General features: G+C 56.3%; 8 protein-coding genes across 8 annotated transcripts; 3 read left to right on the top strand and 5 right to left on the bottom strand.

The window, feature by feature from the left end:
* Window positions 1-5: 5 nt before the first annotated feature.
* MKK02DRAFT_31650 (fungal-specific transcription factor domain-containing protein) lies at window positions 6-2,572 on the bottom strand (the record flags this gene model as incomplete). Its single annotated transcript, XM_053088352.1, has 9 exons — window positions 6-227; window positions 260-326; window positions 359-598; window positions 630-721; window positions 754-1,801; window positions 1,845-2,027; window positions 2,083-2,151; window positions 2,245-2,336; window positions 2,399-2,572. 9 exons carry the CDS (start codon window positions 2,570-2,572, stop codon window positions 6-8), a joined length of 2,187 nt encoding a protein of 728 aa, XP_052947936.1.
* Window positions 2,573-3,750: 1,178 nt separating this feature from the next.
* Window positions 3,751-4,205, top strand: MKK02DRAFT_42548 (uncharacterized protein; the record flags this gene model as incomplete). Its single annotated transcript, XM_053092042.1, has 2 exons — window positions 3,751-3,980; window positions 4,028-4,205. 2 exons carry the CDS (start codon window positions 3,751-3,753, stop codon window positions 4,203-4,205), a joined length of 408 nt encoding a protein of 135 aa, XP_052947935.1.
* Window positions 4,206-4,315: 110 nt separating this feature from the next.
* MKK02DRAFT_22160 (hexokinase-domain-containing protein) lies at window positions 4,316-6,068 on the bottom strand (the record flags this gene model as incomplete). The annotated part of the gene is made up of 7 exons (XM_053086529.1): window positions 4,316-4,452; window positions 4,497-4,618; window positions 4,663-5,061; window positions 5,096-5,154; window positions 5,197-5,406; window positions 5,448-5,607; window positions 5,653-6,068. The coding sequence occupies 7 exons, from the start codon at window positions 6,066-6,068 to the stop codon at window positions 4,316-4,318; spliced, it is 1,503 nt and encodes a 500-aa protein (XP_052947934.1).
* A 399-nt stretch (window positions 6,069-6,467) lies between these two features.
* MKK02DRAFT_42546 (lysophospholipase) lies at window positions 6,468-8,455 on the top strand (the record flags this gene model as incomplete). Its single annotated transcript, XM_053092041.1, has 14 exons — window positions 6,468-6,490; window positions 6,532-6,587; window positions 6,718-7,026; window positions 7,070-7,158; window positions 7,203-7,219; window positions 7,275-7,397; window positions 7,448-7,468; window positions 7,517-7,707; window positions 7,758-7,853; window positions 7,912-7,959; window positions 8,009-8,104; window positions 8,150-8,269; window positions 8,318-8,328; window positions 8,375-8,455. 14 exons carry the CDS (start codon window positions 6,468-6,470, stop codon window positions 8,453-8,455), a joined length of 1,281 nt encoding a protein of 426 aa, XP_052947933.1.
* A 128-nt stretch (window positions 8,456-8,583) lies between these two features.
* Window positions 8,584-9,862, bottom strand: MKK02DRAFT_42545 (uncharacterized protein; the record flags this gene model as incomplete). The annotated part of the gene is made up of 8 exons (XM_053092040.1): window positions 8,584-8,769; window positions 8,819-8,968; window positions 9,011-9,205; window positions 9,249-9,316; window positions 9,359-9,423; window positions 9,458-9,547; window positions 9,593-9,720; window positions 9,773-9,862. 8 exons carry the CDS (start codon window positions 9,860-9,862, stop codon window positions 8,584-8,586), a joined length of 972 nt encoding a protein of 323 aa, XP_052947932.1.
* Window positions 9,863-10,994: 1,132 nt separating this feature from the next.
* On the bottom strand, window positions 10,995-11,579 carry MKK02DRAFT_42544 (uncharacterized protein; the record flags this gene model as incomplete). Its single annotated transcript, XM_053092039.1, has 2 exons — window positions 10,995-11,345; window positions 11,388-11,579. The coding sequence occupies 2 exons, from the start codon at window positions 11,577-11,579 to the stop codon at window positions 10,995-10,997; spliced, it is 543 nt and encodes a 180-aa protein (XP_052947931.1).
* A 214-nt stretch (window positions 11,580-11,793) lies between these two features.
* On the bottom strand, window positions 11,794-12,983 carry MKK02DRAFT_22669 (uncharacterized protein; the record flags this gene model as incomplete). The annotated part of the gene is made up of 6 exons (XM_053086606.1): window positions 11,794-11,992; window positions 12,027-12,138; window positions 12,171-12,327; window positions 12,360-12,530; window positions 12,562-12,823; window positions 12,856-12,983. 6 exons carry the CDS (start codon window positions 12,981-12,983, stop codon window positions 11,794-11,796), a joined length of 1,029 nt encoding a protein of 342 aa, XP_052947930.1.
* Window positions 12,984-13,263: 280 nt separating this feature from the next.
* On the top strand, window positions 13,264-14,482 carry MKK02DRAFT_22166 (uncharacterized protein; the record flags this gene model as incomplete). The annotated part of the gene is made up of 7 exons (XM_053086530.1): window positions 13,264-13,398; window positions 13,431-13,585; window positions 13,618-13,646; window positions 13,689-13,874; window positions 13,907-14,152; window positions 14,186-14,297; window positions 14,329-14,482. 7 exons carry the CDS (start codon window positions 13,264-13,266, stop codon window positions 14,480-14,482), a joined length of 1,017 nt encoding a protein of 338 aa, XP_052947929.1.
* Between the last annotated feature and the right edge of the window lie 450 nt (window positions 14,483-14,932).

The following is a 14,932-nucleotide window of genomic DNA, read 5'->3' as shown; positions in this document are numbered from 1 at the left end:
CATAGCTATGAATTCTGACCGTGCCATCCCTGCCCCTGCACATCGCCCGCCGAGTAGTCCAGGAACTGCGCCATATCGTTCAGACTCTGCAATGTGGCCCATTCGAACGCAGGCTCGGGGACGAAAGGTTGAGGCGGGATGTACGGGTGGATGGAGGAGGTGAGGAGACTGCTGGACATGCCGGTATTGTTCCCCATGCCCATTCCCATCCCGTTTGACAGCCATGGCTGATGTCAGCTACGACCTTAAGGACACTTACCAAGTTGATTTGTACCGTATCTGTGCCTTGAGTAGTGGTGGATGTGGAGTTCAACGTTTCGTACAGTCTACAATCAGCCTCGCCTAGATTCGTACTCACGGAGCAAGGTGATCATAGTTGCCGACGAGAATCTGCTCGGTGATGTCCATGGTGGACTTAGCGATACCGCTAGATGTCTCGGAGAGGCCACCGAGGACCTCATCGGTGATGTGTTCAAAGAGGTCCCGGAAGGGTACAGCCGCGGGGAAGAGCTCAGCATATACCGCCAAGGTGGAAGAGCAAGCTCGTATAGCACGTGACGATACGCGAGAGGAGATGATATGGGGTGACATGGCCAGGCTGGAGTCAGCTCCAAAAGTACTAGACTCACCAGTGCAGTAGGGAAACACCGCCGACAAAGTTGTGGTACAGGCTGACAATGGTGTACCTCGTTGTCATGCCTTGGTGGACCTTGCGACTGAGCTGAGCATCAGCTATGTCAAACGCTGACTCACCTCGCAAGACTCGGCAGCTACAGATGCGCAAAGAAGCAAGACTGGATCTCTTGGTCCAGCGTGCACCACAGCCGGCCGCAGCGTGAGCAGCACCGCCTGGAAGTACATCATCTGGAACTTGAGTTGGCTTTGAGAAGCGCTGGTCGTATCGTTCGGTATTTGCCGGCGCCATTCCTCGAGCTCGGACAACAGGTCAGTGACGACCTGCTGAGTGGGAGGCAGGACGTTGCGCGCATACAGAGTGGTATGCGCCTTGGACCGGTATTGATAATGACGGATGATGTGGATGGCCGAGGTCATGTTGGTCTCTCGTCCGCCGTACGGGGAGGGAGCGCCCTGCTGCAATTGCAGGATGGCGTGAGGATCCGTATTGTCGACGTCGATGTCCACCGGGAGCTCGATGTCGATATCATGGTCTGATACGCAGAATGGACGACCCGATGCCAGACCAATCAGGCGGTCCAGACAGTACGCCGACCAAAAGATCCGTTTCCGCGTCTCCGCCATAAGCGGGTCCGTGCCTGGCGTCGCCCTGCGGTGGAGATTGAACTCAAGGCAGAGCCGCATGACGTGTCCGCTAAAGAGGTAGAGCGGGGGACCGGATTGCGACCGAAACGCGTAGAAGAGGACGAAAAGCAGAGCGCGGACCGATGTGAGATTGGAAAGCGCCAGCGCGGCGTCCATATGCTTGCACGCTTGCTGAAAGTAGGACGCCGGTGTTTCAATCGAGTGACGAGTGACGAGCTGGGCGCCGATGGCATAGGTCATCCAGATGAAGAAGCTGCCCACTTCGCGGTCCCCCTGACCGTGTCCAGGGGAGGTGCACACGAGGTCCCGCTCAGCGTGCCATTCCCGCAGCCTGATCCAGTCGACGTAGGGGTACCGAGACTGGGTGTGGCGGTAGAAGGCGTCCAGGAGTTCGTCGGCGACTTGTAGAGGGGGAAGAGGAGGAGTTTCGTTGATAGTGGAAGGATCAGGGGATTGAGGCTGGATGATTGAAGCGAGATCGGTCGGGCGGGAGGGACCGGCTCGAGGGGGCTTGACGGTACTGTTAGTCAGCACGAGATAGTCTGGCAAGACTCGGGGCCGACCCCTTGATGATCCTCGACATGACCGAGGAAGAATCTGCCCGTGGTCGAGCAAATACATCCCTGGACACCTCGGGTGATTGGCTTGGTCGACCTTGCCCGGAGATGCTCGCCGAGGGGTCTCGTACTCGCTCATTCAGAGCGCGCTGTAGTCGTGCGACCTCCGCTTCGAGCGCTTCCACCGTTCTGCAGCATCAGCGACCACTCTTGGAAAAGTGCTCAGAGCTGATTAATGACTGACTGGGCTGAGTCCTTCGAGACCGCCTCAATGACACATGTATCTCCCGCCTTTCCACAAGCTATGCACACCCTGTCAGTCAGTATCAGCACAATGTGCGGGATGGTGAGGATATAGCAGAGCTTGAGCACCGGCCGGCGCCAACGCAGACTTCATCAAACTCACGTTGCGTCCTCGGCGGGCATAACGCATTTCAACTTCTTGCTTTTGCACCTCGCACAAGCGTTGGCACAGCGCTGGCGCTTTCTAGGCGCTTCCTGACCATCCTGCACGACCTCATCTCGAGGTATGCCCAACAGGTTCGAAGACTGAAACGCACTGGAAGCGGCCGAGGTGGCGGGGGAGGGCATCGGTGTATCTCCCAACTTTGACCAGGCGAGTCCAGGCTGTGATGCTGTTGGAGCACGATCCAGCGAACCGAGCTATGGCGATCTCTGAGAGTGCTTTGCTGCTCGAGTTGGAGGTTGAATAGAGGCAGCAGAGATAGTCCCATGGTGCCCCATGCATCTTTATCCTCCTTCCGGCAATTTCCGGTGCCGGAAACTTGACAGTCGAAGTGGTTCTCACTGCAGCCTCAGTGGCGCATAGCTATTCGGTCCTCGGGCATTTTGCGTGTGTCTTTGCCTTCTCAGCCACCCCACGCAGTATATAGATCTCTACCACCTATCCCCAGAATCCCAGATGATCCAGATTCCAGATTCACCAATAACCCGACTCTTCCCTCTACCGCCTACCTTTCACGTAACCACCACCACACACAACCCACCACAAGAAGGCCCCTCTCCTTTCTCCTGATCGGTATCGCCTGGAAAGAGCTCGCCACCGTCTTCGGGCCCGAGAAGGCGCCAGAGATGGAGAAGTTGTTCTGTGGTGCGATCGCCAAGGATGGCAAGCGATTCGAGGACTTGGGTTACCAGTACCAGTTCATGACGTATGGGACGGCGAGGAGATGGGGCAGTGCAAGAGAAGCTGAAACAGGGGAAGTATGATGGGATCTGTACCTGAGTAGTGAGCTTTACTGTGCGCCAACCTGTGTAAGATTTCGGAGATGTCAGAAGATGTCAGTGCGGCCTGGCTTGGAAGTAGGCGGTCATAAAGCGGTTCGGGTCCGAGGCACCAAAGACTTCACCCCACTCTTCGAGCGGCTCGTCAACGCCATGCACACCGCGGCCCCCTCGTCCAAGCTGGTCTTCAACACCGCGCCGGATGGTTCCCTCGACGCGACCAAGCAGTTTCCGGGAGACTGACGAGGCGCGTGAGCTGGAAGCTTGATCAGCGACACGGATGTAGGATAGGCCTTTGCGCATGACGCGTGATCTACATGGCCGAGCCTCAGACGACTGATAACACGCCGTATAGAGTGTGACGCGTGCAAGGTATAGGCGGGATGACCATATACACAGGCCTCGGCCACCGAGGGAACTGACAAAGATAGCATCCCGTTCCGACGGAAAGTCGCAGAGGTCCTCATTGTGGCGCTTGAGCTTGGTCATGTGGTCCTCGGGGATCTCGTGTGTATCTTTCCTCTACATACCACCACGCGCACTATATAAATCTCACCCTTCCCGTCTCAGAGATGCTATCCATCCACAAGCAGCCCGTCATCCCGTATACGAACTACAGCCTAGAATCAACATATCCAACCCACCACACCACGCATAATCTACCATCATGCCCCTCTCCTTCCTCCTCATCGGCATCGCCATGAAAGAGCTGGCCAGCATGGTCGGACCCGAAAAGGCCGCAGGCATGGCCGGGATGATCCAGACGGCGATCGCCAAGGATGAAGCGCGCTTCGTGGCCGCTGGGCTGAAGTATGAATTAATGTCCGTGGAGGCGGGGGCGGGGATGGAGCCGCTCGAGGCCAAGTTGAAGGAGAACAAGTTTGACGGAGTCTGCATGTGAGTACTGTACTACACACAGGCCTGGCCAGTGCTGATAGTATCAGTGGCTTCGGTCTACGAAGCACTCCCGCCTTCACCCCGCTGTTTGAGCGGCTCGTCAATACCGTCCACACTGCGTCGCCCTCTTCCAAGCTCCTCTTCAACGTCGCACCCGACAACTCGCTCGACGCAGCCAAGCGCTGGTTCCCCGAGATCGAGAACGAGGCGGGGGCGGAGGCGTGAGGGTGGGTCAGTGAGGCGGTCAGCAAGAGAGCCGCAGGCGGGTGTATATAGGTCATGCATGACGTTTTGCTTGTTTTCGATCGTATACATGCCAAACCCCACCGCGCGCCCTACTTGGGAGGAGCAGGATGAGATGTAGGGTGCGAGCCGGTCTGACCAGTCGTTGGTGATTTGCCCGGGGCCGCTTTGGCGCCCTTGACCCGGCTGGCTTCGATCGCCTTCTTTGCTTGCAGCGCGCAGAGTGCAGCTACAGGCTCAGCGGAATCCTCGCATTGGTAGGCTAGGACTCACCACCAACACCTGACCCGTCCTTTGCCAGACCCATACGAACGCGCTTCTCCCCCTCCTCCCCGAGTAAGACCTTGAGCGTCTTTCGTACTCGGTCATCAAAGTGAGGCAAGAACTCGCACACACTGCTCGATCAGCTTTGTTCCAGGGACCCAGCGGCGAAGCCTACCTTCCGTCCAATCCTACATCCACACCAGTGTCCTTTTCTCCCTCTGGCACCTTGTCGTTTCCCGTATGCAATATGACCGCGACGATCGCGCACGCCGCGAGTGCACACGCACGGTCCGCCACTACCCGGCATGCCCACTGCACCAGCTCGACACACCCATCACTGACGTGCTCCTTGGCGATGCCCAGCTCTTGAATGATGATCTTACGCGCGGCATCCGTGCTCTCGGCGCCTTCGATACCAGAAACAAATGCGGCGTCGTAGCCGTAGTGCGTGTTGAGGACTGTGGTGGAGTGACCGTTGAAGAGGAGGGAAGAGTCGATGAGGTGAAGCAGGATGTTGCGCGAGATTTCGCCGAGGTACATGCCTGAAACGAGCTTTTCGAAAGCTTGTTTCCGGCTGGACGTCAGCGCAGCTTTAGCTTAAGACTTACGGGTTGATAGATTCTCGGTCGAGCTTGTTGTCAAAGATGGAAATAGGCAGGACTTTGCGCTATGCCGTCAGCCTAGTCGACGTGCGACCCAAAAGACCTACACCATTGTCCATCGCTCCCCATTCCGTGTTGACGACCATAAACTTTCCGGCATGATCTCCCAATGCCTCTGCGCCCGCAATTTTCTCCTCGCCCAATTTTTGGATGGTCCGGGTACGGTCGATGTACGCGCCGTTCGTTCCTGTCCCGAAGATGGCGCCGATAAGGGCCGGGCCGCTCTGATATGACCGGGAGAGAAGAGTACCGACAGTCTAGATATTAGCTTCGCCCGTGAGATCAAGAGGATACTCACATCGTTGACGAGAGCACTGCACTTGACGTGGATGTGCTTGCGGTCCAGCGAGTCCTGGAGCAGCTTGACGACGTCGTTGCCTATTGCGCCAGTCGCCGCGAACCCCTTCGTCCAAGTCAAAACCTTCCCAGCATCAATAGCTGTCTGTTCAACCGGGAAACTGCCCGTCAGCTTTGGGTCGGCTCTCGGCCCAAGCGCAACTCACCTGAACGTAAACCCAAGATGCATCGGCTCGTGCTCGTTCGCAATCCCACTCCCGATATCCGTCAAGAACGCGTCCACCGATTCCGCGATATAATCAAACAGCACTCTTGCGGCTCCCTTCTTGAGCTCGTCCGACACCTTGTACTTTTGCTGCTTGATGTCGAATTTGTGCCCGCCCTGAAGCGTGACTTCGCACACCCGCAGATTCGTTCCTCCGAGGTCAAGGGCGAGGAAGGTGCCCTTCTCGGACCCGTCAGGCACACCCGTCACGAACGACGGGACCATGGCGGTGTCTTTGCCATAGTGGGTAAGACCGTCCTCGAATTCGGTGCGGAATTGAGAAACGATCCGCCCGAGATGCTCGTGGGTCAGGTGAAAGTATGGGTTGAAGGTTTTGGTGATGTCTGGGAGCGGCATGATGAGTGATGGGATGGAGAGGGAGAGGAGGTGGAGGTGGTCGAGAAGTGCCGGTGATAGGTGCCGGTAGTCACGGGTCAGGTGACCAGGACAAAGGGGTCGGGGCTGGCGGTGGAGCTTGGCTTTGGTGGTAGCTCTTGAGCGGAAGGCTTGTTTTTGTCTGCTGTCTAGGAGCTGCCGTATAAGCTGTAGCTATAGCTGTATGTGTTCAGTTTAGCTGGTATGAACAATTTGGAGGCTCTGCGCTTTCGGGAACGCCTGCGAAGGTCGACTGCCGCTTGCTTACTTCAGGGTACAACGCGAGTGACGTAATAGCTTGCAGCGACGCACGGATATCAACCATCTCAACTTCAGCTGTAACTCTGCGGTCTATACCTTACAGCTCGCCATACAGTCAAGATGCCGCGACAGAACCCCTTATGGTGAGTAGTCTGACGGCCATACTCACATACTGACGGCAAAGGGAGCTCGTGGAGCCGTACCTCGCTTCCACTGGCCTGTACAAGGTGCCCGACCCAAGTGAGTCCTCTGTGTCGACCTGTCCTTTGCTGCCTGAAGCAAGAAACTGTCTGTTTATCCTGTGGACAGAGGCCAAGCCTTCAGAGACTAGGAGTCAAATTCAACTCGCTGTCCAAAGGCTAATCCCCAGCCTACGGCCGATACACACACCGGGCCCACCCATCACACCGTACCCTACTCGACAACCCCGGCTGCACCCATACCTACCGTCGCGCCTTCCTCCGCCCTTACTCGTCCTTCCCCACCTGGCAAGAAGCATACGATAGCACCGAGATCATCCACTCGGAGGATGTCCAGCTGACCGAGGAAGAGATCATCAGCGGGAATGAGAGGGGCGGAAGATGGGTGTGTTATAGCGTCTGGGAGGCCAAAGGGGAGCCGGAGGGAGGGTGGACGCATGGTGGCGATGGAAGGGGGAAGGATGTGATTTTGGTCCACGGTGAGTAGCTATGGAAGTCGGCAAGGGGAGAGCTGAGTCGCAGGATTGAGTGACTATGGGCTGAGGTACGCTCCACACGTGCAATACTTCCTCAAAGCGGGGTTCAGAGTGATCATTCCTGATCTGCCATCTGTGAGTTGATCAGCGCGGTCACGTGAATAGAGCTTACAAGACAGTATGGGAGATCTACAGGGTAGGTCGCACCGCTGCTATCTTGCTCCCGTGGGAAATTCAGCTGATAAGTGTAGAATGCACTCTTATCTACCCTCACTCCTCTTGCTGCCTGCGGCTCTACACGTCGTCCTCACCGATGTCGTCCGGAACGATCTAGCACATGGCCGGGAACAGAGGAAAGTGTTCACTTGCGGAGCGTATGTCATCTCTGTCCAAATCAGATAAGAGAATCATGCTGACTCTCCAGCTCTATGGGTGGCTGGACAGTGTACGTCTGACGGACTTCAGCACCTCTCGGCCATACTGACCATGGCAGGCTGTACTACTTACTGAAGTATCCACCTAGCTCATCCGCCACCCTTCTCGCTGAAGATGCCGGACGAGCGGACGAGACACCTCCACCTCTTGGCCAGGGACAGGGCTATGCGGATGCTGAACGGCGAAAAGCGGACGAGAAGGCTCGAGTACAAGTTGCGGGTGCTTTTGTTCTGTGTCCGATGGTTCAGGGTACGCACACTCTTTCTGGGCATCTCGGGTTCACAGCTAATGCCCCTCAGTGTCCAGCAGTTCTCGCCCGTACAAGGTCACCGAGTACATCGGCAGGGGTCTCAAGTATGTTGCCGGGTCTCTTCCGCTCGCTTCTGCTGTCCGAGGTGAGCTCCAATGTTCTGAATCGTGGGTGGAGAGAAGGACATATAGCTTACACGACAGGCCAAGTATCGGATGATCCCAGAGTCGAGGAAGACTTCTTTGCCGACCGTAAGTTGCGTTACGCTCTTCTTCCCAGGACGCTCAGCTGAGATCCCAGCGATCTGCTATCATGGTCTACTGAGAGTAGCGACCGGCTTATCGTGCCTCGAGGGAATGGACGAGTTGATGGCCCGAGCCAAAGAGATTGACGCTCGTGAGTACTGCAGTGTGGATCACAAGGGCTTGGCTGACTCGCCAGCTATCAAGATCATACACGGTTCCAGCGATAGGGCTACGTCTCATCTGGGAACACTCAAGCTGTTTGGGATGCTCCCCCATGAGGATAAAGAGATCGAGATCTACGAGGGGTATGAACACGGTACGTGCCTCGTTTCCTGGGTGAGAATTGACAGCTAAGCCTGAGCAGTAATGACCAAGGTGAGTATCTACCGATGTCCATCTTGATCCGGGGCTGACTTGACAGGTCGGTATAGACGCTGCGGACGATGCCAAGCGGCAGAGGGTTCTGGCGGATTGGCTCTCGTGGATGACCAAGCGATGCTAGAGGGGTCAGGGATGAGATATAGATCCATGCGTTCATATACATTGATATCGTTCTCCGATCTGGACACTTCCTACCTCGTTATCGCCTACTTGCCATTTTGATTATAACGCCATACATCACACCCGATGTCATTTCCAATAATCTCCCCTGTTGTCCTGCTTTGTCTTGTCTATCCGCTCAATGATACAGATCACGCCGTCTGATCCTGCCCAGAAGATGCCTTCTACCAGGATGAACCCTTGGCCCGGCATATGCCGCTCCGACTCGTCTGTGCCTTGTGGGTAGACTTCCCCTTGGGGCGGCAGGTCTGGTATCTAATATGTCAGTCCGACAAGCTTCACTGGAGAAGCAGCTATCACGCACTCTCAGGACGTGAAACTCGGCATAACCATGTCCCCCAGACCTCCTCGCATCGTGCACTACCGGACTCCATGATTTCGCCTTGTCGATATATTCCCTGACGAGCGGTCTATCCGACGGCTTCACGATAGAGTAGAAGGACTGGTCCTTCAACTATCACGTCAGTCAAAATTCAGCGGAGAGTGAAAGACTTACCCTGTTGGTATGTAGGATGATATCGTTCGTCACAAACATGACCCTGGACGTGTCGGTAAACCGGTCAATGAGGAACGCGGTCCGAGGCTGCGGATCTGGCAGTTTTTGCCAGGGCTGGGAGAGGTCGATGGGGGGAAGCTGGTAGGATGAGGGTGAAGGAGAGCGGGAGGAGGAGGGGCGGGAGCGAGGCCAGGTCTGCAAAGTCAGCGATATCTCTAGCTCGACAAGGTAGACCTACTCGGAAAGTACCCTTGCCATCCTCCGTGGGGTGGATCTCAAACACCTCTCTTGCTGTAAGGGCTTGTTCTGAGATGTCAGCCAAGGCCTTGGGAGATGCATCAGACTCACTGATGGTCAAAGGCCCATTTTCGGCGCGCGTGATGGTGCCAACAGTCTTGTCGTATACTGTAGAGCTTGGCGTCAGCTATGAACCAACGTGCAACTTACTATGATACCGCGCAGTTGATGTAATTTCCATTCTTGTGCAAGACGCGCATATACGCTACACAAGCCGTTTCTTCAAATGTCAAGGCTCGCCTGTACATCAGCGCCTAGTCACATGATACAAGGGGCCGAGCTCACCGGTGCACCTCTAGAAGAACAGGTATCTCCTCTGGGTGGAATACTTTATAGCAGGTCGTTCCCAACAGCTCCGCTGGGTTCCATCCCAAGATATCCGCCATGGAGTCCGAAACGTATAGATAGTGCCCCTATTGATTTGTCAGCTCAACCCTCAATACGAGGATAGCCAGAAAGACTCACCTCCTGGTCACCTCTGAGAATGAATATGGCCGACATGCCTATCGAGTCTCCGACTTCGGCTCGGGAGGAGTTGAGGCGGGAATGCGGCATGACGAGTGATGTGAGAGGTGAAGGGATAAGATTGCTTCTGGAGCTGATGAGGGATTAATAGCAGATCTGGCTGATCGGGCGCTCAGATGGGTGGATGGCCGATCCTGACAAAGGTACCGCCGCTGGATCTAACTTTGTTCTTGCGAAGCCGCCCAAAAGGAGATCCCAACACAAAGGAACGGGATCACCGCGTGGACCGTGTGTGTGTGTGGGCGTTTCGAAAGGGGGTCGCCGAGGCCGAAGCCGGTCAAGCCGAGACCGCGCGGAGCAATCTTGCGGTCGATGCGGTGCCCTCGGTGGAATAGCAAAGTCGTGGCGGTCGAGATCCTCTGTGCAGTGGTGCAGTAGAGACAAAGGAAAAGCAGCGATGAAACTTTCAAATACGGCGAGGAAGAAGTCGGGAAGAAGGAGGGTGGTCCGCCGCGCTTGGGCCAAAGGCGGGGCTAACGGTACTTGGCGAATGAGCCCGGCTCGGCTCTAAATGTCTAGCTCTTTCCCTCTACCAGCGGTATAGAGCGAAGACTAGGAGAAAGATTGATGGCAGAGGATAATCACTCTGCGTCGATCTACGTCGAGGACGTCGCCTGATGCAGTCTGGCCGTGAGGCGGCCGCATGACCGAGGAATGATCTTTTACGGCATGGTCCTGACCAAGACAAAGGGCAGATCTCAAATCTTCCGAACCCCATCGGCATGAGCGGCTAGACAGCTAGGCACAGCAGCTGAGAGGCAGCTGCCAGTCGTACTCGTTCACGATACCTCGTACTGGCACATAGGGGCGAGCTGAAGAGGCTTCGGTCTTGCTTGCATCAGCTCTCGCACAACTCGAGTCGCCAAGGCGATCACTATATTGCTGTAATTAAGGCCGACGGCCCGAAAGCTCGGAAAAATGTACGACGCCACGGCGGAGGTGAGAGACGGGTATAGTGTGGCTGTAAAGAGGGTGACAACCTGCAGCACTAGAGCCACCAGACGTATAGCGCAAGATGACGTCCGCCCGATAGCTCGCTCGTCCAAGTTTGCGGCTGTGGAAGGAATACAGGGCAGCTTCTTATCAGATATGCACCCCGATCGACATATTGGAAATCCCCTCAAACCCCCCTTCCTGACTACACCCTCGAGCTGCATCCTCTTTATATCACTCTCAGTTCCTTGCCGAGCCCCATGACCATACCGACCCAACCCACTGCAAAGAATGCCGTCCGCCAGCCCGCCCAGAATGACCAGGTATGCATGAGCTCAACCGCCCGCTTCCCATCGGCCGTTGGCAAGCTCAAATCGCCCGCTTTGCCGACGGAAACGGCGCGATTCAAGGCGAGGAGCTCCTTGTTGATATCGAGGAGCGACATCAGGGTGTAAGGGGTGATGGACAGAAAGGCGACTGCGGCGGTGCGGAGGTAGGGTTTGGAGATTGGGTTGGGGTAGGCAAAGGTGGGGAAGAGAGCGAGTGAGGCGCCGAGGAAGCCAGTCACAATCATGATGGGCTGCAAATCAGCTAGACCTACCTCTCAGAAGCATGTGCTTACAGCGGCACGGTTGAAGCAGAGGGCAAAGATGCGGACGCGCGTCGCGGGGTTGAAGCCGGTCTCGCCTAATTTCTCGAGCGCGAGCGGGATGGGACCAGCGACTTGCAAGATGATGCTGCCGAACAGTCCGACAGACGCCACGATGGCGCCTGGTACGAGGGGGAGAGCTGCAGAGGGTAGCGAGTGTGACATGGTTGCGGACATCAGATGAGAGGCAAAGGTAAAGAGAACACGCCTCGCGTTACGGCCGGAGGTTGGTTTCGGCAGAACCTCCTCGGTCATCGCGCATAGGCCGCGGCCAGCGGAGGTCCGCGGCGCTGTCACGCACAGGTCAAGGCTGGCTCGATGAGGAAGCTGGAGCTGCAGCGGAGAGTGTTGACCGTATGTATACATCATTGCTAGTTGCCTACTCAATATCGTCCAGATTGTGCAGCTTGTGCGTGGGCCCGACTTTGTCATACGGGTGATTCTCCCTCCAGAACTTGGCGATCTCCTGCCTCGTACACACCCACACATCCGGCTTTTCTGCAATGTACGCCATGAACCGCTTGAGCGCCATGAAGCGTCCGGGCTTGCAGATGAAGCGATTGTGGATAGCGATGGTCCTTGGCATCAGCTTTGAGGCGTACATGTACTCACATCATCTTTGGCGCGCCATTCGCTCCCTCCTCGTACAGCTGGTCAAACTCTCCTTGGAGCAGCTCAAAGAAGTCTTGCGGGGCGGATACACCAGCGCCACCGGCAACAAAGACTACTTGTCAGCTAGACCGAGCAGCTACTCACATCGATGGTCATTGGTGCAGAGGGAATAAGGGATCATGAGCATCCCCTCGTCCTTCTCGCCGTACAGCTCCGCGAGCGGGTCCGGGATCCAGAATGGCGTGTCGCTGGCGTATGTGTCGGAGCAGTATAGCAGGGGAACTCCTCGCGCTTTGTGAACCTGTTGTCAGCCTGATCCCTGCAATGACTTACCTGGGCCCGGACCAATTTCTGCCTCGGCCCGCCATTTCCCAAGAACCAGCCGGTCGGCACATTGCTCAGCCCCGTTGCGGCCTGCAGGCGGTCGAACGACGCGTTGATGTGCGCTCTCTCCTCGTCTGCGTTATCGCCGTGGATCCGCCAGCGGTTTCCGTGGCAAGCAATCTATTATCAGCTCAGCTAGACCAGTACTCACCTCGTGCCCATCCTCAATCATCATCTTGGCATATGGCTGCGTGACCTCGAGAGCCCGCCCACACGCCCAGGTCGTCCACTGCCACCCATACTTTCTGAATTGCTTCATGAGCCGCGGCAGCCCTTGCCGGATCCCATACTCGAACATCTCCTCCACCATGATATCCCGCTGGCCGTTGGTGGTGGGTGGACGCTCATAGTGCAGCTCGTGCAGGTTGTCGCAAGAGTGCTCGTCCCCGTTCCAGGGTGTAGCCTCTGCTCCTCTAGAGGTCAGCTAGGAAGGGGTGAGACTCACTCTTCATAGTTTAGCACAAAAGTGACGGCGATTTTGGCTCCATTGGGCCATGGCGTCGAGGGCGGCTCAACACCGTAGCCTACAAAGTCGCGAGGAGGGATGTATACGGGCTCGTCTGCGCTGGACATGATGATGGATGGAGGAGGAACCGTGTACAGGGAGCTGGTGGACTACAGCTCGTGTCTGCGACCGCCCATCATATGGGCGCCGGGTGGCCGGTGGATAAGGCGCCGTTCGGGAACTTCAGCCGATGCGCGCTGGTGCCGATGGAACGAAAGCCGACCGGCTCGGTCTCGTCCGACACAGATAGCTGGCCGAGAAGTGGAGGGTGCTGTCCGCGATAGTGAGCCTTTGCACCTTGCCTGTCTTGCACATACACCCAGCTCATAGCCTTCGACCCATACCACTATGACAAACGACAAGTACAGCGAGTCCTGGCTCGAGCGCGAGTTCATTGGCTATGGGTACGACATGATCAACCCCCAGTGGCCTGGCGGAGCCAAGATCTGCGTCTCGTTCATCGTGCAGTTCAATACTGGAGCTGTGAGTACTCTGGAGGTCCAGGCTGACGACAGGAAGCAAATGTGATGGAAGGCGACGAGCTGTCCTGCAGTGATTTCCTCGAGATCCCGAAGAACAAGCCGCAGCCGAGGCGGATGGAGGCGTCTGAGAACATGTACGAGTTTGGCGGCAAGGAGGGGGTACCAAGGCTGCTCAATACCTTCAAAAAGTAGGTCGAGGGTCAGACAGTGCTGACTCTAGGTACAACATCCCCGTTACCTGGAATGTCTGTGAGTAGACGCTCACCTAGCCGGAGCCCCGCTGATAGGCAGATACACGCGCGCTCGAAAAGTCACCGTACTGGATCAAGCCTATACAAGAATCAGGCGCCGAGATCTCGCTCGGAGGGCATCTGTACCGCAACCACTTCGACACGCCGCCCGCCGAGGAGGATAAACTCATTAACACCAGTATCGACAAGCTGCAAGAGTTGACGGGGGACAAGTCGTTACCAAAGGGTGCGTAAGGCGACAGTCCGTGCTGATTACAGGCTGGTTCACGGACAGACGATCCAACATGACGGTCAAGCTCTACTCTACCGCCCACAAGGAGCGCTCGTTACCCCTCCTCTACTCCTCCGACTCATGCTCGGACGACATCCCATACTGGGTCCCGTCACCCGCTCAGAACGGCGGCCTCCTTATGATCCCCTTCTCGTATGATTGCTCGGACCTACGCTTCAACGCGAGAGGGTCGGGATGGGCCAGTCCCAAAGACTACTGGATTCACCTCGTACGTCGCGACCACGTACAAAGCTGACGGCAGAAAGAGACATTCGACTGCTTGTTTGAGGAAGGCCAGGAAGGCGAGCCAAAGATGATGACGGTGCTCCTCCACCCCCACATTATCGGGCGGGCGGGGCGTACTAGGTGGTTTGAGGAGTAAGTTCGCGTCTGGCTGATCTGACAACAGATTCCTCAAGTACATCACTCAGCATGAGGGGGTATGGATAGCAACCAGGGAGCAGATCGCAGAGCACTGGACCAAGACCCACCCGTATGATTCAAAGAAGGCGTTTGGGCAGACCAAGGTGCCAGAGTGTGGGAAGATTAGCATCCCCTCGTAGCTCTTGTATGAAGTTGAATAAGCATTTGGTGGCCTTATGCAGCAGTACAAGTATTTGTCAAGTCCTATTCAGCGCTGCAGCGCGTTCAAGGGCCCAGCATGCTTCTGCGGAGCCCCAATCCATAACGTAACGGCGCACGGCCATTCCTCTCTCCGGGCCGGCGCACGGCTTGTTCGGCTTGAATCTTATGCTTTAAAATTGCCCCTTCAGGTCGTTCTGATTAGCAATCTCAGCGCATTTCTATGAACCGCCTTAGTACCGCATCACTGGCGCAGGAAACCGAACTCCGCAAAGCCGGAGCGAACTCCCAAGCTCACCACCTGCTTCAAACCCGGATACGCTAAGCTATCCCGAAGCACACTGACAGATAGCAGCCTATAAGGAGACAGATAGGAGCCGCTGCGATGACTAGTCCACGCCCATCCGCCACCCGTCCATACCCACACCCAC

Source organism: Dioszegia hungarica, assembly GCF_025882075.1.
Source record: "Dioszegia hungarica strain PDD-24b-2 chromosome Unknown MKK02contig_6, whole genome shotgun sequence".
Classification (NCBI taxonomy): Eukaryota; Fungi; Basidiomycota; class Tremellomycetes; order Tremellales; family Bulleribasidiaceae; genus Dioszegia; species Dioszegia hungarica.
This window is presented reverse-complemented; position numbering and strand designations above follow the sequence as displayed.